The sequence below is a fragment of the Cyprinus carpio genome, chromosome B2, assembly GCF_018340385.1.
Source record: "Cyprinus carpio isolate SPL01 chromosome B2, ASM1834038v1, whole genome shotgun sequence".
Lineage (NCBI taxonomy): Eukaryota > Metazoa > Chordata > Actinopteri > Cypriniformes > Cyprinidae > Cyprinus > Cyprinus carpio.
In genome coordinates this window covers 28,306,549-28,330,603 of record NC_056598.1, presented here as the reverse complement: position 1 = coordinate 28,330,603, position 24,055 = coordinate 28,306,549, and the positions used below count along the sequence as shown (strand labels likewise).

Below are 24,055 nucleotides of genomic sequence, written 5' to 3'. Positions count from 1 at the left end.
AAAAAAGCTTGTCACAGTTCTTGCAATTCTGTCAGAAGTGTGAAAATCAAAAAGTTAAATTACAAAATTTTACAATTTTAAGAATCTGTCATATTGGTGGACTATAAATTTGAATTTTTATTACTCTTGTAATGACGTTGGTCTCCTAAATGACTATAGTCCTTACATCCCTCATATTCTCTCAGTATACAGCTGTTCTGAGCTTGCCTCCAGATGATCTGTATCATTAGTACTTCAGTCAGATGAGATACTCACAGGTTTGGTTGTGTTGTCATCAATCATACAGGCATCAACATAGTGCGGATACGGTTCAGACCAACCGAACTCTGTACAGTTTCTGCTGATCTTGCCAAGCCCTGAAAATCAGCCAGACAACAAGCAGAACAATGATAAATCAAACATGTTTCCTGCTTTAAACATACTGTAAGCAGCTTCTGCAATATGCTGCTGTCAGCAGAACCACAAGAACAAAAGAGTACATACATCACATGTACATTTATTATGACTCATGATCTCATGTAAAGCCTAACGTTTAGAGTTTCTTTGAGATCTCAGGCTGATCTTACGGCTGCTTCAACAGTGTTGCTGTTAAACCTGAACTAAACCACAAATAGAACCAAAAACATTAACAAAGATTAATTAATGCTCTAGAAGTATTTGTCCTTGTTAGTTCAATCTAGTATCAAGTAATATTAACAAATGGAATCTTACTGTAAAGTGTTATCAATACTTTTCATTTATATTACTATAATTAGTTATATTAATATAATTAATTATATTACTGTTATAATTTATATTAGCAGCAATGCAATAAAAATGTCAGCGTGCAATGTCTCTCACCTTCCTCTGGACTCATGAACTCGAAGAGCTCGGGACAGCTGACCTCAACGACCTTGCCGACACTGGCCGCCTCCCAGCAGGTCAGATTGTCCCACTCCCACGGACACTCTGAAAACAACACCACCAAACTCACATTAGTACACCTCACATCTCACAGCAGCTAGTTAGCTTTGTCTTGCTGTGCCTATTACAGAGATCTGAGGCCTGTTTGCTTCAGAGAGTTACTATGCTATTATTTGAACTTCCTTAGAGTGCCAAGTATATAGCATGGCATAGAATAATAATTCAAAAGCATATATAATAGATATTGAAATATCATGGTATTGCCAACTGAAACAGTATCTGTGCCACAACATAACTTCACACAATGGAACAGCACAGATACTATCCTCTTTTGCATATAAAACAAATTCTCATGAAGCCAAATTACATTGGGACTCGTGACACTCGTATAATAGATGTCTCCATTTAATTCTCAATTATACTAAAGTCTTTCTAAGATTAGCCCCCGGGAGGACACCAAGGTGAGCATAACTGTGACCAGCAGGATCAAAATCCATCACTTTCACAATTGCATTTGACTTCTCGTTTCCCTCAGCTCATTACAGAAATGATTCTGGAATTAATTACAGAAATGACTCTCACTCAATCTGGTGGCAACCAGCAAAATGATGCAAAAGATGAATAAAAGAATGTGGATACCTGAGAGTTTCAGAACATCAACAACAGATTTTGGAATGAACAGATTTAGAGTTCAGATATGTCTATTTCTGATCATCAAACTGTATGATACATTCATTTATTCTTCTGTAAACAAGAATGAAACAATTCTATTTCAACTGTAGACAGCAAATGGAAACTTCGAAGTTTAAGAAGAAATATTATTGTCTTCAACTATGCTCAGAGACCTCTAAGTAAAGTCAGGGATCTGATCACATTAAAAACAAATAAAAAAAATACTACACAATACTACAATTATATATAATTAAATAAATAAATAACAGTTGCAATGTGAACATTGTAAATAAATAAATACATATTATCAAGTCTCAGATTCAAATAAATACAAACTAAATAAAAAGTAACACATAAATTAATAAATAAAAATACTAGATAAATATTAGTCTCAACACTATAAACACAAGTGAAATAAAAATGAACAAAAAACATCAAAAAATAAATATTACCCAGATTCTATAAATTCTATAAATAAATACTATTGAGTTCCAAAATAAACAATATAAATACAAACTAAATAAAATAAATAAATAAATAACTGAATGAATGTAAATACAATTCTATAAATATATAAATCAAATAAATACTATTCAGTCTCAATATGAACACTATAAATAAAAAGGAATAAATAAATAAACACTAGCTAGATTCTTTAAATAAATTCTATATTATTGAGTTTCCATGTGAACACTATAAATACAACTAAATAAAATTAATAATTAAATAAATACTACCCAGATTCTATAAATAAATTCTGTATGATACAATCGAGTTTCAATGTGAACACTATAAATACAAACAAATTAAATGATTGATTGATTGAATGAATGAATGAATGAACGAATTAATGTAAATAAATTCTATAAATGAATACTATTCATCTTAATATTATCTTTAATAAATCCAAAACAAGGGGTAATCCACACTAGGAATGACTGTGACAGACGAACATGATGTTAGTAGACCCGACAAAAGCCCAAGACACGCTGCAGGATTTTCGGCTGTCCCAGACAAAAGAGGGGCATCGTGAAACAATCGTAGCAATTTCTGTGATTGTGGCTCCTAATCGGTGGTCCTATGTCATACAGTGAGAGAGGTTCAAAGATGGCCGTTGTCAAAGTCTTGGAACCAAAGATAGCCTACGATAATTTTCTGGTAGTATCAGAAATTCAGCGTGATCATCGCACAGTGTGTCTGCAGTTACAACCCACATTTACTGACCAACCAGTAAAAATGCGACATGAAATCAACGTGACATGGCACTAAAAAATAAAACTGCTTACCTCAAGCTCTTATTCCTTCCTCTTTCACCGCTTCCACTTTTTTTCAGCACACAAAAACTACAACTGTTAAAGTGTGATTCATTATGCTCTTTTTGTTTACCACTAGCACATGCTAATGATGTTTTATTCTTCTATAGAAACATGCGTCGTAGCCTATGAGTCAAAGGTGTCATCATCGCACAGTCTACATGCACGTCGTACTCAAGTTTATTAGATCCATCTCGCACAGTGTGACCAGCAATGATTTTATAGGATTGCTAAAATCTTGCAGTGTGTAGAAGGGTAAAGCCAGACACCACAGACTAGACTTAAATACATGGGGTAACAAGACACACCTGGATGACATGAATACAATCAAGCACTAGAGATACTGAGTCACAAAGCACATGGGGAGGGAAAACACAACAAAAGCCCTCTGGGTTCTCAGGGCTGCAATCAGGAGCAAATGCCCTCCCTTTCCCTCTCTGTGATGGACTCGGGGACACAAGCCGAACTTGGGAACGGAAGCCCTCTCTGGGCCTAATTCAGGAACAAGAAACCTCTCTGGAACAAACTCAGGAAACTGAAGCTCTCTCTGGGCCGAACTCAGGAACAGAAGACCTCTCTGGAACAAACTCAGGAAACGGAAGCCCTCTCTGGGCCGAATTTGGAAACGGAAGCCCTCTCGGTGTTGGACTCGGGGATGGAAGCCCTCTCTGGGCCTAATTCAGGAACAGGAGCCCTCTCTTGGCTGAGCTCAGGAATAGAGTCTCTTACTGGGCTGGACGGGGGAAAAGGAGCCCTCTCTGGGTTTGATCTGTGGCCCTCCCTGGGCCAGGCGTGGGAATAGCAGTCCTCGCTGGGCTTGACAAGGGGACAGGACTGATAGAGGGCTCCGACAAAGAAGGGAGAAGTGGGGGCAGGTCAGCGTTCCACAGTCCCAGTTCTTCAAAAAGCTCACCCTCAGCAATGGCACCGTGGGTGGAGCTCCTCTCCGCACTCTCGCTGTCCACGACACTCTCCCTCGTAGCGGGCATTATAGCCGACTCTCACACCTGGCGCGATCCTCGGCTCTGTTGCTCCATGCAGCGATGGCTCATCGGTCAAGGACCATCTTTTGACAATGACGCTCTGCACGCGGGGTTCAGGCTGGCATCATAGAACACGCAGAGTGCTTACCCACAGACTCCAGGTAGCTGGTAAGCGAAGCAATGGCCAGGAACAGGCTGGTATGGCCCACTAGCGATCTTTCACCCTGCTCTAGCAGGAGGAGGAGGATGGGATAAGGGGTCGAAGGGATCCATGGGGAAAACGGGGGAAAATAAAACACTGTACAAACCACAGAAAACAAACAGAGGGGACCAAGCAATTAAACTTTTTTTCAGGTCGTGTCTTTTGTCACACACTGTGTCGGAGAGAATGACGGAGACGTGGATCAGAGAAACAGTCTTTAATAAATCCGAAATAAGGGGTAATCCAAACTAGAATGACTGTGACACATGGACATGACATTAGTAGACTCGATAAAGACAGACAGCACAGAATGGGACTTAAATACACGGGGTAACAAGGGTAAATACAAGACACACCTGGATGACATGAACACAATCAAACATGAGAGAAACTGGTACACAGAGCACATGAGGAGGGAAAACACAACAAAACAGGTCCATATTCCTGACAAATACGAACACTGCAAACTCAAGCTAAATAAAAACTAAAAACTAACAAATTAATGAATATTCAAATAAATATTAAAATAATAAAAATGAACAAACACTAATAAACAATTGAAATAATATTGTTGCATCTCAACATTGTCACTATAAATACAAACTAACAAAATAAACAAAAAATATAAAACCCTCAATAAAAAGTAAACAAACAAATGAATTAATGGTTACTGTCCAAATGTATTGTTCTCTGACTCATAACTGAAGCAACGTTTCAGTAATAAACTAAGGAAAAATAAAATTTCTCTGCAGCTCGTTTCACAGAATTGATCCCTGAAACAATAACATGATTCATGAACGTGCTTAGATGTTTTGCTAACTAACAGGAAGGAATGAAGTCATAGTTACTTTGGCCGAGAGCCTGATTAACTAGACGCTGTACATTTAGTTTGATTAAAGTCTCTAGAGCGACGTTCGGTTTCTCCACCTGCAGCCTTTCTGCTCTTTCTAGCTCCAGTGAATATGTGAAGTGAAGGTGGAGAGCAGTAGGTTTTGTCTGTCTGGTGGTGCACGTTCTTTCTCACACATCTCAAATTGGTCCGGACACAAAGCCAATTATCTGAAAGGCCAAACGAGAGCTCTCTAAACCAGAAGGAGAGAGTGAGGGAGACGGAGAAATAGCAAACTAACCAGATGCAGATAAAAGTGTTCGTACTGACACAAACACTGACTCTCTGAATCATTTCTAGCAGCAAACAGCTTCAGATGAACACGTGCTCAGACTGACTCACTGCTATAAAGGTCATTGCTGGATCGTAATCAGATTTATTGGTGAGATATTGCCGATCGGACTCACAGACTAATCAAAGTGTGACATCATTGATGCATCAGGAGCCCTGAGAACATACGGCTGCTCAAGCGTAAACATCATTACAGCTTCATTCATACTAAACAACATTTCAAAACAGATACACAAGTGTAGAATATGCTATGTTAGAATACAAACACACAATGCTTACTAAAATATAGCATGCAAAGAAGCATTCAGTGTGCAATAATTATGTCATATTAGTGTTGTTACTGTTAACTAAGACTAATACAAATTACTTTTAATTGGGAAAAGACTGAAATAAATTAACATATCAGTATTAGGTGAAAAATTGAAAACACTTCAACTGTAAATTGATGAGTGGAATAAGTTTTAAAATCAACTAAAACTAAACCTGAAATAAAAATAAACTAAGCTATGTAAAATATTTGTAATATTCAAACACTAATAAAAATGTCAACTGGCAAAATGACTAAAACTTTAACTTTAAAAATAAAATGAAACCTAGAAACAAATAATAAAATCTGATTTAAAATATTAATAGATACCAGAATACAATAATAAAACTTTAATAGTATATAAATAACAACTAAAATAACAATGTCACATAATTAAAGGTGGCATCCAGTTGTCAACTTTGAAATAAGTTATTATTTATTTATTTATTTAAGTTTGGGTTGATAAGATTATGTAATTGATATGTCTTATATATATCTTATATATATATATAAATCTCTAGAATGTAAATGATTATTGGAAAAAGAAAAATATACAAAATTATTATACAAATGCATTTAATAGTTCTGTCAGGATCCCAGTCTATGTTTCCCTATCTCTGGTTTTGTGGACTCTTATTTTGAATGTGTTTTATTTTTTATTTTCTGTGTTCCCTTGTTCCTTTTCCCATCTTGTTAGTTTCTATAGTAACTGATTAGCTCCTCCCTCCTCGTTACCTCATTATCCTGTCAGTATATAACTCAGTCTCACACCACCATTCACTGCAGGGTATTGTTTAGCCAGTGTTGTCTCGTATCCTGCCTTGTCTTGACTTCGTGGTTTGGATTGGATTGTTTACCTGGTTTTGATTCTTGTTTTCGTATTTTTGGATTTACCTTTTGGATTACCCTGTCTGGATATTGTTCGCTCATTGAAGACCCACGCTTGCCCTAGGATTATTCTTGTGTCTTGCCCTCTGTTTGCCATTGTTTGACCCATGCCTGTTATGACCACGTCTCTGACCAATAAAAGCTTGCACATGGATCCGCACATCTCGTCGGCTCAAATGTTACAGTTCAAAAGGGAGAAAAGACAGTAAAGGGGTCATTCAAAATAAGTTTTTATACTTTTGTATAAAAAGTCTGTTATGCTCACCAAGGCTCCACTTACTTGATCAAAAATATAGTAAAAACAGTAATATTGTGAAATATTATTATAATTTAAAAACTTATTTTTTTTGCATTATGTGTCTGTTCTGTGTATATTTATTATGTATATATAAATACACATACATACAGTATATTTTTTAAATATTAACATGTATTAGCATGTCTATATGTATATTCATATAATTTATATTATAAATAAATATATTTAATATGTAACCATAACACTTTTTTCTGAAATATATACATGCATGTGTGTGTATTTATATATACATAATAAATATACACAATACACACATAAATGCACACAAAAACTGTTATTTTGGATGCAATTAATCATTTGACGGCACAAGTGTATCATCAATATGTTATCATCTTTAAAAAAAAAAAAAATATATATATATATATATATATATATATATATATATATATATCTATATTATTTTGCATTTTTAACCCAATTCTGTGTAAAATAGCTGACTTTTTTGGCAGACTAATCAAATATTTATTCAAGATGAAAATCATAAAAAAAACTGCAGTTGATACTGCTTTCTTTTTTTGACAGACAGCACTAGTGACGTAAAAATGCAATGATTACTCATATTTGTGTTATTTTGCTTACGTTCATGTTCTAAATGACACTAGTACCACTCTCGCTCACTTTCTCTTTTGTCTCAATTTCTCTCCCACACACTTTTGCTTTTTCTGTCTGCATCTGTCAGTCTCTTTCTCAACCCCTTCTTGCAAACGTGGCTGTTTTATTTCCTGCTGAATGATTTTCTGTCTGCGCAGAGATGAGCCTGCTGTGCTTTAAGGAACAGGAGAGGACGAGGATCAATGAAGCAGATGTAAACAGGCTGAACACAGAGGTCATTCCTCCAAAGACTCCCAGTTCAAGAAAACAGAGACACTAAAGTCGCACGCAAAAAGGTCACTGCATTACATGCACAAAAATATCAAACCAAGCAGCATTTACTCTAAAGAAAAACAGCACAAGCACACAATTCAAACTAAATATTTCACAAAAGATGTTTGTTATATAATCAAATGTGAGATCAAATGCATTTAAAGGTATAAATTACTGGTGTCTGTGCTCAGAATGACCTTGAGCTCACTAAATCCATATTTTGCAGCTACTGTACAAACTCCTTCTCCACCAGTGATAGCTTTGAGTTTAACAAGGGTTTCAATTACTGGCGTTTTTAATGGTTTGCAGATATCTTGAAACTGATGCTTACTTCTCTGCTGGTAAGCATTTTGCTCTCCGTTGCGGTTGAGGGTACTATTGTCGTCTAATTAGCTTAACCGCCCCCAGAGGATGCTGATTGGACAGCTAAAATTTGCCAAGAATTTAATGGCTTTAAAACAAGGCTGAAAGACGAGATGTCTGAACACACATAGTCAAACACTTTACCTTCTTCTCATCAAGTTTGTTAAAATAAAGTTTCCTTCATACCTTACAGTGCATTTTCAATAGCTAAGAAAAACATTAATATTATTTATTACTTGTTCAAAAAGTTTGGGGTCAATAAGATTTTTTCTCATGCTCACCAAGGCTTCAATTGTTTGATTAAAAATACAGTAAAAACAGTAATATTGTGAAATATTTTTACTGTTTAAAAAACTGTTTTCCTTTTCATATATATATTTTATATAATTTATTCCTGTGATGTAAATCTGAATTTTCAGCATCATTACTCCAGTCTTCAATGTCACGTAATCCTTCAGAAATCATTCTAACATTCTGTTTTGACAAGAAAGATTTCTTCTTATTATTATAAATGCTGAAACAGAACATCATAAATCTTTTGTAATATCATAAATGCTTACAGTATTTTTTTTTTTAATCAATTTAACGCATCCATGCTAAATAAAAGTGTTAATTTCTTATCTTACTGAGTCCAAACCTTTGACAGGTAGTGTACATTTAAACATGCACATCTTCTGGCTCAGATATTTTGCCATTTTTGTACACCTTAAAACGACTAAAGAACCATAAAATATCTCACTGTTGAATCAAACTAAAACAAAACTATTGTCTTTTGAAATAAACCTCTATTCTGCTGACTGCTCTGAAAAGAATAGCAATGACAACCTACAGCACATCTGGTTTTAGATTGCGGTTGGTTATTGAAAAACACGCAGGTTTTGGCACTGAAGTAATTCCACATGTAAAACTTTTGCTGTTCAGTGAATTCACCCCCAAGTGTCTTTCTAGCAACTCAAGCTGGTTTACACCTTATAATCTGTTATTTTCTGCTCCAAACAGTCAGAACTATCTGGAGTGTCCTTGAGGCTGCAAACACATGAGTCAGAGTCAAAGTGCTTTCTCTCCATCTTCCTCTCTGCCCATTTATCCACATCTCGCTGGATGAGTCCTCCAGCTCTCACAAAAATAACTTCTCTTCTCTGTAATTGCTGACAGGTGTCACAGCCCTGCTTCCTGTTTACCACAATACCTGAATACCTCTATAGGGGACGGATGACACATTTAGTACACGCAGAGCGAAATGAATCCAATGAACGCAAGTTCTAGTTAATTTAGTATATTGAGGCTCTGGGAGAGATGGAGAATCATGAGCCATTCTTTCAGAAGAAGGACTAAGAGGGAGATGGGAAGACAGAATGAAAAACACGCTAGATGGAATGTTGCATTGTAACAGTTCCAAATCACTTCTGTGAATCGAACTGTTCAATTCAATGAATCTGTTAAAAAATGATCGATGGTTGCTGACATCCCCATCTGGCCTATTACAGTCCAATAAAGCCATATGGATGCAAAAAAAAACAGTTTTTCTAATGAGATTTAATAATAAGAGTGTTTGTTGTCATTTCATGTATCCCATTTCAGTTTAATAAAATATAAAGTGACTTAAATATATAATTTAGTTACATAATTGTTTAAAAGTTTGGGGTTAGTCAAATTAGTAAATAAATTAGTACTTAGCAAGGATGCACTAAATTAATCAAAAGTGACAGTAAAGGCATTTATAATGTTTTAAAAAAAAGTCACAAAATCACAAAATCATGAAGAAAAATATATCACAATTTCCACAAAAATATTCAACATTTTAAGCATTGATAATAATAAGAAATCTTTCTTTAGCAGCAAATCAGCATATTAGAATGATTTCTGAAGGATCATGTGACACTGAAGACTGGAATAATGATGCTGAAAATTCAGCTGTGCATCACAAAAATATATTCACATAGAAAACCATTATTTTAAATTGTAATAATATTTCCCTTTTTCTACTGTTTTTACTGCATTTTCTAATAAACGCAGCATTGGTAAGCAATAACAATATCTTATCGATCCCAAACTTTAGAACAGATGCGTATGTAAATGTAATTTTATTAAATTACTGTCACGCTACAGTGAGATACACACAAGAAGGTGGCGAAGACTGAAGACAAACTTTAATATTTAATATTAATATTTAAGATGTCTTCAATATTCCACAATAGGGCAAACACAGGACAGACAGGCAGGATGAACACATAGACCGGACAGCAAACAATGAAGTGAACACAACCTAAATAAGAGGGGTGATGAGGGTAATTAATGACACCAAATGACAATAATCAGACATGAGGGAAAACAAGGTCACACAGAGCACATGGGAAAGGAAACATAACAAAACAGGTCCTTAAGGTGTGAAAATTATATTTATAATATATATATATATATATGTGTGTGTGTGTGTGTGTGTGTGTGTATATATATATAGATGTATATATATATATATATATATATATATATATATGTGTGCTGTTAAATGATTAATCGCGATTAATCGCATCCAAAATAAAAGTTTTTTTGTTTACATACTATATGTATGTGTACTGTGTAATATTTATTATGTATATATAAATACATACACATACAGTAAATATTTTTAAAATATTTACATGTATATACATTTATATATTTATATTCTTATATGTTTATATTATATATAATATATTTAATATATAAACATAACATATTTTTCTTAAATGTATACATGCATGTGTTTGTTATCATATATACATAATAAATATACACAGCATACACGCATATATTATGTAAACAAAAACTTTTATTTTGGATGTGATTAATCGTGATTAATCATTTGACAGCACTAATATATATATATATATTATATATATATATATATATATATATAGTAATCAGCTATTAAAGTAACTTATATTTTGCCCCATTAGTCAAAATCTTTGTTTACAAAAATGCTCTTATCAGCTCATTCATCAGTTCATGGTTCATTGTGTATCAGACATGTGCAAAAGAGGCGTCTCTCACTGTTTGATGCATTCGGATTGAAAATTACTCTAGAAAGGGAAAAGTTTAGCTGTTATCATATCCTTTTCATCTTTCTCACTGTAATTGGAAGATCAAACGCACTGGTGAATTCCATACTAGATGTACACTTCACATTTTGCCACATTTGGTCATATTCCATGCACATATACTCTGTATACATATTATACTGTACATACTGTAAATGTGTTAGATAGCCTTTGCTCTCTCTTACCAAACTTTTCGTCATCTTTAGGATCGTGCAGGGCAATCCGAGCCAAGCATCTCTCCTCCTCACGTTTGATGACGCAGTTGGAGATCTCTGAATGTATGGGCCACATCTGAATCAACAAACAGACAAAACACATAAATAAACCAGAACAACACAAGAGCACAACGAATAAACAGCAGCAACAAACAGGATACATTCACGCCACAAAAACCACCAAAATGTTTCCAATAACAACTTGCCTGCATATAAACAAGATGAAAAATCGACCCCCAAAATCTGTGAGGGTCCCGTCTATTTATCCCTCTGGGGGTAAATAAATAAACTTTCACAGACTTTATCTTTTATAGAAGTTGTGTTATTTCTGTCTCTGACATCTATAGGGTTTGTTACTGCGTTGGACTGAATGTTCATCACAGTAAAAATCCAGCTAAAACTGGTTGTCCTAAAAAACACCCTCAGGCTACCCAAGATATAGATGAATTATTGTAGATGAGAACAGATTTAGAGAAATTTAGCATTGCATCACTTGCTCACCAATGGATCCTCTGCAGTGAATGGGTGCCATCAGAATGAGAGTCCAAACAGCTGATAAAACATCACAATAATCCTCAAGTAATATGCACCACTCCAGTCCATCAGTTAACATCTTGAGAAGTGAAAAGTTGTGTGTTTGTTAGAAACCAATCTTTCTGTAAGACATGTATAACTTAAAAAGTATCCTCTATCCATAATTTTGCGTTCTCCAGTGTAAAAAGTCATCTTGTCTGAATCAAAAGAGAAATATGCACAAATCAAGCACCGTTTACAAATTAAAAACAGTTCTAACAATATATTGGTAGATTTTGATGTGTGAAGACAACAGGAGATGGATTTTTTCACTGGTTATTATGCATCATGGACTCATATTTTAAACCCAAAGCAATGATTTCAAATTAAAACGTCTTGATGTATTTGTTTCTTATAAAGATGCTAATTGATGGACTGGAGTGGTGTGAATTGCTTGTGGATTATTGTGATGTTTTTATCAGCTGGACTGTTATTCTGACGGCACCCATTCACTGCAGAAGATCCACTGGTGAGCAAGTTATGTAATGCTACATTTCTCCAAATCTGTACTGATGAAGAAACAAACCCATCTGGATGGCCCGAGGGTTAGTAACGTTTCAGCAAATTTTTATTTTTGGGTAAAATATTCTTTGAGTTCCATAGAAATGTGTGGAGCTGTGGTGTCAACACACTTCTGCTGCCAAATTCTTTTTACATGCACAGATATTAACAATATATTAACAGGTATTCCCAAAAATGCTAAACAATTTTTTGTTTAGTCAATTGGCGGGGATCAATTTAAATCTATAATAAATTGCCAAATAATGACATTACATCATCTACTGTCCATTGATCCTAATGAAAAGCACTTGAGCAGCCAACTGTTGCTATGGTTACCTCCTCCTGCAACTTACCAAAAGTACACACTCTAAGTAACTTGTAATCTAATGTTTGTGGTTACTGAAATGTTATGTGAAAGTCGTACAATTCTGTATGTAAAATGAAGCATGTAATATTTTAGATTTATACACTTGACCTCCTTTCCAAACTTTTCATTTTATCCTCCTTTCAGGCCTAAACTGAAGGCCTCAGGGGTCAGACCTCAAATTCACCAATCTAAAATGATCCTGTCTGCAGTCTGGATTGCAACAAAAATAAAGCCTTCCCAGAAACACAAATAATTTAATGAATGAAGGTTCCCTTTTTATTACTTCTGACAACACAGTGCCATCTGGATTCTGAATTCTACTGTATTTACAGACTCAAATACTAGATTTAAATTTGACTCAATGTATCTTTGTTTTACTCAGTTTATGAATAAACACATGCATGTAAAATACCACACTTTGGTCTTCAAAAATGAGAAAAAATACACATGCACAACCATTTTTTCTTAGTATGAAGATTTTTTTTTTTTAACCTAAAGAATTTTTTTTCCACTATAAAGTTGTTTTTGTGCAACTAGCTCTATACTCTGTATATCAATAATTGGTTAAATAACTTCTGAGACAAAGTTGATATTTCAGGCATCTGAGCACTATTTTTCAATGGACTTCTTATGCAAATCATCCAAACCCTCCATCCCCACCATTCAGATGGCTTTTCTTTTCATTTTGTTTAAAAGATAAGATGCTCTTGTTTGTTACTTCACTGTAGGGAAATTACCAAGAACTAACAAGACCTTTATCACACAACAGTTATCACAAAACCTCAGGATGTGTTTTTCTTCTTTTAAAAGTCAACCTTTCAGATATGCTTTGAAACTGGCACTAAAACAGAATTTTTTTAGTTTTTTTTCAGCTTGCATGTTCACAGTGCTACTCTGGTGAAACACACTAGCATTGTGAACAGTCAAACAGAGAGTACAAAAACTAGTTCTTTTTTAGTGCTACTACCCGTTTCTAAGGTGTCCTGAGTGGCTTTTAATGCAAAGATATGTGGTAACTAACATTAACGAAGATTCATAAATACTATAACAAATGTATTGCTCCTTGTAAGATAATGCTATAGTTAATGAATTAACTAAGGTTAAGTAAGGAAGGTTATTGTAAAGTACTACCAAAAATCCCCAAGTAAACTATGTAAAATAAGTTTAAGCGTAAAATAAGTAAATAATATAATATTTATATATATATATATATATATATATATATATATATTATATATATATATATATATATATATATATATATATATAATATATACACACACACACAAACCCCGTTTCCAAAAAAGTTGGGACACTGTACAAATTGTGAATAAAAACAGAATGCAATGATGTGGAAGTTTCAAATTTCAATATTTTATTCAGAATACAACATAGATGACACTGAGAAAATGTATCATTTTAAGGGAAAAATAAGTTGATTTTAAATTTCATGGCATCGACACATCTCAAAAAAGTTGGGACAAGGCCATGTTTACCACTGTGTGGCATCCCCTCTTCTTTTTATAACAGTCTGCAAACGTCTGGGAACTGAGGAGACAAGTTGCTCAAGTTTAGGAATATGAATGTTGTCCCATTCTTGTCTATTACAGGCTTCTAGTTGCGTCAACTGTCTAAGGTCTTCTTTTTCGCATCTTCCCACTTTATGATGCGCCAAATGTTTTCTATGGGTGAAAGATCTGGATTGCAGGCTGGCCATTTCAGTACCCAGATCCTTCTTCTACGCAGCCATGATGTTGTAATTGATGCAGTATGTGGTCTGGCATTGTCATGTTGGAAAATGCCAGATCTTCCCTGAAAGAGACGACGTCTGGATGGGAGCATATGTTGTTCTAGAACTTGGATATACCTTTCAGCATTGATGGTGCCTTTCCAGATGTGTAAGCTGCCCATGCCACACGCACTCATGCAACCTCATACCATCAGAGATGCGGGCTTCTGAACTAAGCACTGATAACAACTTGGGTTGTCTTTGTCCTCTTTAGTCCAGATGACATGACGTCCTAGTTTTCCAAAAATAACTTCAAATTTTGATTTGTCTGACCACAGAACAGTTTTCCACTTTGCCACAGTCCATTTTAAATGAGCCTTGGCCCAGTGAAAACACCTGCACTTCTGGATCATGTTTAGATATGGTCTATTTTTTGACCCTATAGAGTTTTAGACCTCAACGACGAATGGCACGGTGGATTGTGTTCACCGACAATGTTTTCTGGAAGTATTCCTGAGCCCATGTTGTCATTTCCATCACAGCAGCATTCCTGTATGTGATGCAGTGCCGTCTAAGGGCCTGAAGATCACGGCATCCAGTATGGTTTTTCTGGCCTTGACCCTTACGCACAGAGATCATTCCAGATACTCTGAATCTTTGGATGATATTATGCACTGTAGATGATGATAACTTCAAACTCTTTGCAATTTTTCTCTGAGAAACTCTTCTTCTGATATTGCTCCACTATTTTTCGCCACAGCATTGGGGGAATTGGTGATCCTCTGCCCATCTTGACTTCTGAGAGACACTGCCACTCTGAGAGGCTCTTTTTTTATACCCAATCATGTTGCCAATTGACCTAATAAGTTGCAAATTGGTCCTTCAGCTGTTCCTTATATGTACATTTAACTTTTCCGGCCTCTTATTGCTACCTGTTGGAATGTGTAGCTTTCATGAAATCCAAAATGAGCCAATATTTGGCATGACATTTCAAAATGTCTCACTTTCAACATTTGATATGTTATCTATATTCTATTGTGAATAAAATATAAGTTTATGAGATTTGTAAATTATTCTATTCCTTTTTTATGCACAATTTGTACAGTGTCCCAACTTTTTTGGAATCAGGTTTGTATAAAATGGAAAAGGGAAATTAGCAAAAACTAAAACTGAAATAAAAATAAATGAAACCTAAATAGTGTAAACAAAAGCTAATAAAACTAACAAAAGCACATTTCTAAAAATGAAACTAAAATTTAATTGAAAACTGAAAGTATAAAAATAAAAGCTAATTCAAAACATTAATACAAACTATATAAGTATATAAATATTATTTAAATAATACTTGTGGTTGCTAGGCTGTTCTGAATGTTTGCTACTGTAGGACATTGGTAGCTGCTTTGTAGGGTTTTCTAGATGGTTGCTTAAAGTCTTTGGTCTCTAAAATGGCTATTTTATCATCTACTAGGCAAAATCATGATACCCAGTGTTTAGGGTTAGGGGTTTGTTCAAAAACTAACTTTAACCAAGCAACTGTAATAGTGATTCTTGCCTTATCAAACTTCAATAATGGTCACATGTGTAAAATATAATCATCTAAATCCATGTGAATACAGGCCCAAAGCACACAAATACAAGCTCCTCTCTGCTCTTACCAGGCTGATGATGAGGAAGAGGACGAGGAAGGTCTCTCTTGTTGCGTGTCTATGCATTCTGCTCACGATTGTTCCCAGAGATCTCACACACAACCTTATAAAGCCTAAAAGAGAAGGAACATTGTTTTATAACACACACACACAGAGAGATACAGAGCTGCTTTAGTACTAATGGCCACATCATAATATACTGCAGCACAGTGGCTGATGCTCAGTCTGGACCCACAAAAACACAGAATCACCCTTACATTCTTTATTATATACAACCCCATCCAAAATAATCAAATCTCTGATCCCTGAAGTGTGCAGGGCTGGCATGGAGGGAGGGGCGAGTGGGCAGGGGTTTTACAGGAAATGTGTGTCGGCCAGATTTAATCTAAGGAGGTATAAAATCCTTTAAGATGAGACCTGTGCGAGGATAGCGAACGGTCTCCGAGCACCCGCTGTCTTACTCATCTTTATTAGCTCCCAAAAAAGGAATAAATGAATGAATCATAAGGAATAAAACACACACATAGACAAAAACAAGCAGTGATTCAACTACATGCAACTGCAGAACTCCTAACTTGCATAATCAGAAAAACAAGATGATTCAGTGTTGAAAAGAATCAGATATTACACTGTTTTCCTCCAAATGAACGTGTGATGATTTGGTATGTATGTGAATGCTTTGCAGCTCTCAAGTCTAGAAATGCCAATTTCAGTAGAAAATGTACATCTAAATGTTTCTTCTTGCACATTCTCTCTCTTCTCCGTGCTATTTTTGTAACCCTTGTGGGATGCAAACAAACAGGCACTTCAAGGAGAGAAAGACAGTTGAGTGTCAATCAAACAGAAGGTTTTTTTATGGATGCAAAACACACACAGCGGCTCTGATAGCCATCATAATGAGTAGCACAGGGCTGTGTTTCTGAATTGGCTCTGTGCTCTTGAAGGCACAACAGCATCTGGTAATAATAATAACGGTCATTTAACATTGGATGTTCTTGTGTATTTTTGTACCGCTAATGCTATTGTGATCTACTGTATTGCTACATTAATTCCATTAACGGTGATGCATCTTTTCCACAACAGAAAAAGCAACATTGTAACACAAAGAGAAAAGCATAGCATTTTCAGCACCTAATGAATTATAATAAATGAATATGGTTCACAATGTCAAAACATTACAAGGTCAAAAGTGTGTAAGGCAATACATGCACTTTTTAAAAATCGGATTAATTTTGAGGCAGTAATTTGAATGGGAATATACAGTGGTTTGTTTTGCATGAATGTGAAGGCAGCATTAGTGTGTGCTGTGACTCACTGCATGCCTTCATATTCACTGCAGAAATCTGGACTGATTTACTGATGATGGTGTAAGGCTTTAGAGAGAGACAACAGACCTAATGCACGAGAGAAACCATCAGAATTGCCTGATTAATGGCTTTACACAGGTGCTTTGCTGTAAATGACACTGGCGATGTTTTTTTCTGGCTCAAGACACACAAGTTTGCTTCATGAGGTGCATATCAGTGAACTGGATTATATTTCACCCTAAAAGAAAAAAAAATGCTTAATGTTATTGGATTTATATAGCCTATATTTTGCATCTTTGTCAGGACAGTTCGACCCATTTTCTCCCTAGTTTTCATTGTTAAGTCTCGAAATGTTTAACTTTTGAGGTTTGGCTCTAATTCTCATTATTCTTTAATGATGGCTCTCATTAGATTCTCATTACTGTAACAGAGTAATGAAATCTTCCTGTCTGGTCAGTTTATTTTTATTAAAATCAGTAGACTTTAAAGGTAGTACAACAGGCAGCCTTGATACATTAATAATATTAGGCTACTGGTTAAATCATATAGAATTATTTACAGTCGGTGGAAATGTGATTAACTGTGATGAAAATATTTATGCAAATATTATTTCGTATTATTTTCATATATATAAATTTTGGGGTGAAATGTGACATTCTGGAAAAGCTTCATGAGATTCAGCCATTTACAGTTTACATGAAAAACAAAATTTGCGACAAACATGCTTGGGATGCATTCAAATGCATCCTTTTAAAGTGATAATGTGGATGAATCGGTACATTATAACCCACAAATCATCTTTAAATTCCTGAACTGAACGTATATCCAACAAAGCAAACCCAATAATCTCTGCGGTCTCTAAATATTCACTCATCTCATATTAATAATTAATAAGTCCACAGAAACGCGTGAAGATAATGAGAAACACGCCGTTCACTACCGTGTATTATGGTGAACGGAGGTCGCCTGCATTCAATGCATCGCTGCGACTGCGATCAATGACTGAAGAAACGCATAGAAAGAAGAAGCGCAAACTCACCATTACAGAAAAACGCGCGTATAATCACTCTTCTTCGTCGAAACGTCTGCAAATGGACGGTTCGATTCGTGGACCTGCGATTTTAACTTTGTCATCCGCGTCTCACATCGACAGACTGAAGCAATGAAGGTCTGTGGAGCACTGAAGGAGCGTGAGAGTGAAGAGCGGTGATTCCCTCACTGCTGCTGACACACCTGCACTGAGAGACACCAGCATCACTGAACAGCACAGCACGGCATTCACATTATTATGCCATCACACGCATTCATCATTCAACCCTCAACGCTTAACACTGAATATTTCACCAACTGGCATTATGCATTCAATGCATTTTTTTTTTTTTTTTTTTGGATTTCTTTGATTTGCGAGATTGTGGTTTATAATCCATTACCTAGTAATCAATCCTACCATTATTCTTCACTAATAAGCCTCTCCAACAATAAACATCACTTGCATAAATAAACAATCACTCACCATTATTTACCCTCATTGCACCAAAAATGAACACTATTCAAAAAATGTAACCAATTTGTAGTATGCATTCAATGCATTTTCTTGTCTTTCTTTATTTTGTGAGTTTCTAACTGTGGTTTATAATCTATTAATAAGTGAACAATCATACCATTATTCATCACTAATATTGCTCTCCAACACTGAACATCAGTTGCATAAATAAACCATCACTCACCATTATTTAGCATCATTCATCAACAGTGAACATGTCACAATTTCACACCACAAGTTGACTGAACTGAAATGTATGTCGGCAGTGTGATTACACAACCAGCCTATATATTTATTTATTTGGAGTTATTATTGCATTCAGCCTATAATGATAAAAATCCACCAAAGCAGTGTGATTACACAACCAGCCTATAATGATAAAAATCCACCAAATGTTTTTTTTTTTTTTTTTATTTTAATCTCGTTAAATAATTTCCCCTTTCTCAAATTGAACTGATCTCAGATGCCTGTCTTTGAGATGTCACACAGACAGGCCCCTCCCACAATAGTTTGATTGACAGTAGCGTTTCAGCACAGACTGAACTGATGTCTTACCTTAGACCCGCCCTGAGTGAGCTGTCATCAGTCCGCCATTGTTTCACCACCGGAGCAGATGTAGACAAGAATGTCTACTAAGCGATTGAGGTGTTCTGTTGCTGGATGTAATAATGAACATAGCAGTTGTCATTTACTCCTGACATCTGAGCCACTGAAGACACAGTGGGTGATTTATGTTTTTGAAGGGAATGTGCCCCTAATCAGCATAAATGCGTTTATGTTCACGCAAATCATTCGTGATCCAGCTTCACCAACAGAAGTGAGTATACGGTTTTTTAATGAATCTTTGCAAATCACCTTTCCTAATAATGTGCAAATTAGCAAGTTTCACGATGAATGCGGCAAAAAGTAAACAGTCCCTCAGAGAGCGGCTTTGAAGAGAGGGGCGGGGTCAGCAGAGCTCATTTGCATTTAAAGGAAAATGCTACAAAATGGCATGCTCTAAAAAGAGCTGACTCTGACAGAGTAAAAAGGGTGTTGTTTTACACTACCATTGAGAAATTTTAACCAAACTGTTACAGACTTTTCATTAAGACCCTAAATAATCATATCAACTTGTGGAAAATTGGCATCCGATGACCCCTTTAAAGAAAAGCACATAAGCCTCTCAAGGCACAATGCAAGTATCAATCTGTTATAGAATTAAGAAAGTGGGGAAAGAAAACAAACAAATAAGCAAGGATGACAAATGCCCATCTACCTATAAACATATAGTCACAATAATATAAGCATACAAATAAACATCTAAACAAGCACGAAGAAAAAGGAGGAAAAGAAAAAAGGAGAAAAAGAAAACAATAAAAAAAAAAAAAAAACACAAAACACATTTTATCCAGAATCTGCTTTTTCAAAGAATTCCAGAAATGGGCTCCAAGATTTAATAAAAAGATCGAGTTTCATTTGAATTTAAAATTTATTCTTTTCAAGTTTGAGTACAAAAAGTAGGTCTAAAACCCATTGATGGTAAGCTGGAGGAGATGGCATCTTCCTGTTAATTAGTATAAGCCATCTAGCCAACAGTGTGCATTAATGCAGTGTTATCCATCTCTAAATCTGTCAGTTTGGAATTCTCCGGAAGAACCCCATAGTGCTGTCAAAGGGTTGGGGTCTACTGATGTAGTAAAAATTTCTGAGAAACCTTAAAAAAAAATAACTTAACTTAGGGAAGGCCCAAAAAGAACAGAGAGGCTGCCTCCCCAACACAATGCGGGCATGTGGGGTCCAAATCCGGATATATTCTGCTAAATTGTACCCTAGACCAATGAATAAGATTCACCACCTTAAACTGAATAAGCCTATGTCTAGAGCTAAATGAAGAAGAGTGTATCCTTTTTAAGACAGCATCCCCCAAAGAGATTTAATGACCTACTAGATGGGGTTTGTTCATCATTTATTATACAATAAATCTTTGATATGGCACCCCTAATACATGTATGCTGATATAAAACACCACTGGGAGGAGCAGAGGGGAACTCTGAAAAATGTTTATGGGCAAAGTTCTGAGTTTGAAAGTACCAAAATAAATTTGAATTGGGCAAAAAAAATATTCAAGTTGGTCAAACAAAGCAAAATTATTATTTATAAATAGCTGGTCAATTCTAACTAAACCTTGCTACTTCCAAATATTGAAGGGTGGAAAGGAAACACTACTGGCAATGGGTGCAGCTAAAGAAAGACCATTATGCCGTAGAGCTCTGCAGAACTGAGTCCAAATCCTCAGAGAATGTTTAACAATCGGATTTTTAATCAAGATACTGTGAGTGGAATGGATAGGAGAAAAGAGCAAAGAAGTTAATGTGACTGGGGAACAACATATAGCCTCTATTTGAGCCCAGAGAGGACTATACAGTTGCAAATCGTGTTGCATCCAGTATAACAAGTTACTGAAGTTGGCTGCCCAGTAGTACGTTTGAAAGTGAGGCAGAGCCAAACCTCTTAACTCCTTTGGCCTTTGGCTTTAGACCTACAGTATTTGCCAAGGCTTGTTATTACTTTTTCCAGACAGGAGAAAAATGATTTAGGAATAAAAATGGGTAAACACTGAAATAAATATAAACATTTGGGAAGAATATTCATTTTAACTCCATTCACCTTTCCTATTAGTGAGAGAGGAAGTGGTTTCCATGATAACAACAAAGATTTTGTAAGCTCTAATAAAGGGCTAAAATTAGCTTTAAACAAATCAGCATGTCTACGTGTTACTTGGATGCCCAAACACCGAAATTGGTTATTAACAACTCTGAAGTGGAAATTTGAATATGAGATACTTAATGCAGCTGAATTCACTGGGAATAATTCACCCTTAGAGAAATTCAACTTATAACCCGAAAAAGTGCTAAATGCTTCCAGTATTAAAAGTACCAGTAAAAGTACCAGTACCAAAGTAAAAGTACCAGTATTAAAAGACCAGAGGGTTAGACATCAAATAAGAACCTTCTGTTCTAGGCCAGCACGTTTATTTATAGTTATTTTCAAACCTTCAATGTACTGTCATTATAAATTAACTTCATTATTGTTTATTTAATTCTAAAAAATAAATTCTAAAAACTAACCAAAATTAAAAATTATTTGCTCATAATTTCCACACAGGAGAGACTTAGTGTTGTTTCCAAACAAAAGGAAAAATCTCAATATCGGCATTGGCTATCGGCCAAAAAGAGTTGAAAAATATCGACATATAGGCAAAAATCCAATATCGTGCATCCCTAATTTACCAGCATTTACCACCACTGAACCATCTATAACTAGCAATAAACATTATTCACTATTACTCATTATAACCATTTTACCATCATTAAACCATCACTTGCCAAAAGTAACCACCACATAATTTACTCTCATCCAAGTCAATGAACTATCACTCACCATTATTCAACAATGTAGATCACTCACCATTAAACACAGTCATTCACGCCTGTTGAATAGTACAGTTAATGTGTACATATTGTTAGTTTGCACAGTTCATTGTGAGTAAATGTGACTACAATAGTCTCTACTTATGCGTTCCTATCTGCACAAGATCCTACTGTACTGTACATAATACAACAAATACAGATTGTTGCAGTGCAGGTTTGTATATATTCGTGTGAGGTCTAGTTATAGGGAATCTTGAAAGAAACTTTTTTTAAAGTGGCTGATGTATGAGCTGGAATTTGTTCCACCACTGAGGCCAAGAGTTAAAAGCCTGTACAATCTGGACAAGCAGGAATCCATCATGTGGAGAGATGCGGAGCGGATCACAGCGGTCCGTCTGGGCTTTACAGTCTCTGATCAGTCATAAGAGAGTGTTGTCTTCTTTAAGTTCTGTCTAGCTGTGCTGGAGTAAGAGGTTTTCTTGGTCACTGCCTCTCTAACTTTGGCAAAACATCCAGCACACACTATTCTTCAAAAGTATTTTTTTTTTTTAAAGAAATACTTTTATTCAGCAAGGATGCATTAAACTGATCAAAAGTCACTGTAAAGACATGTATGACGTTATAAAGGTTTCTATTTTAAATAAATGCTGTTCTTTTGAACTTTATATTCAATAAAAAATACTGAAAACACAACTGTTTTCAACATTAATAATAGTTAAAAATGTTTCTTGAGCAGAAAATCAGCATAATAGAACTACTGTATTTTTTTATCAAATTAATGTAACCAAGCTTGGTGAGCATAAAAGACTTCTTTCAAAAACATTAAAAAAAATTTTACTGACTTAACTTTTAAATGTTAGTGTATATAGACTGTGAAACATGGAGGAAAGAAAAATCACAAATCTTTAATATCGAAACCATTTAGTCTAGACAGCAAGCATATTCATTTGAAACAAACCAACTTTTGTTATAATCTCCAGCTTCTCAGATTTTCCTCTGGACTCCAGTAAACTTAGCTGTGTCTCGAGGTATTGGTGGGTAAAAAACAGGTCACCACCTGAAACAAAATCATTTTAGAAACATTAATCTAGATTTTCAGAAAAGTCTGCAATGAAAGGAACTTAAGATTTATCTAAAAAAGATCTGATCTGCTATGCACATTTTATAGCTGCATTACTGCATGTTAACTTTTTGTGTCTATTTTTATCCCTCCTAACAAATTTTAGTTAAAACATCTGAGACAATGTCAACATATCCATTAAAAGAACAATCTTTGAGCAATAAATGATCCTCTGAGAGAATCAGCCTCAAGTTTCTCCATCTGTTAATAGATTAAAGGAGCAGATTAAAGGAATAGTTAATCTAAAAATGAAAATACACATACAAAAATAACAGAAAATAGGTTTGGAACGACAAGAGGGTGAGTAAATAAAGACAACATTTTCCTTACAATTTCTAAAGGTTATAGTTTCCTTTTTTAGTTTAGCCTGTCAGTTCTCTCAGTAAGCACGGAAACCAGTCGCTTCAGGTTTTTATCTTGTTATTAGCAAAATAACAAAAGCCAACTGTTCTCACGTCGATATCGCCATGGTAATTAGGTGGTGACGCTGAGCTGATTGCAGCTGGCGACTTTAATCAGTGCAAGTTACGGACTGTTCTTCCCAAATATCGCCAACATGTGGACATT

General features: G+C 35.3%; 1 protein-coding gene across 4 annotated transcripts in view; it reads right to left on the bottom strand.

Annotated features, from left to right (window-relative positions):
• Positions 1-18,704, bottom strand: part of LOC109071429 (pituitary adenylate cyclase-activating polypeptide type I receptor-like) — a 30,271-nt gene extending 11,567 nt beyond the window's left edge. The window contains exons 1-5 of one of the 4 annotated variants that reach the window (XM_042719011.1): positions 18,452-18,704; positions 16,115-16,218; positions 11,260-11,365; positions 841-948; positions 256-356 (exon numbers count right to left, since the gene is read on the bottom strand). In XM_042719011.1, the coding sequence (XP_042574945.1) occupies positions 256-356; positions 841-948; positions 11,260-11,365; positions 16,115-16,171 (372 nt within the window). In that variant the 5' untranslated portion in view covers positions 16,172-16,218; positions 18,452-18,704. The remainder of the gene's footprint in view (positions 1-255; positions 357-840; positions 949-11,259; positions 11,366-16,114; positions 16,219-18,451) is intronic. The other 3 variants (XM_042719012.1, XM_042719013.1, XM_042719014.1) reach the window with 3 other exon arrangements.
• Positions 18,705-24,055: the final 5,351 nt, after the last annotated feature.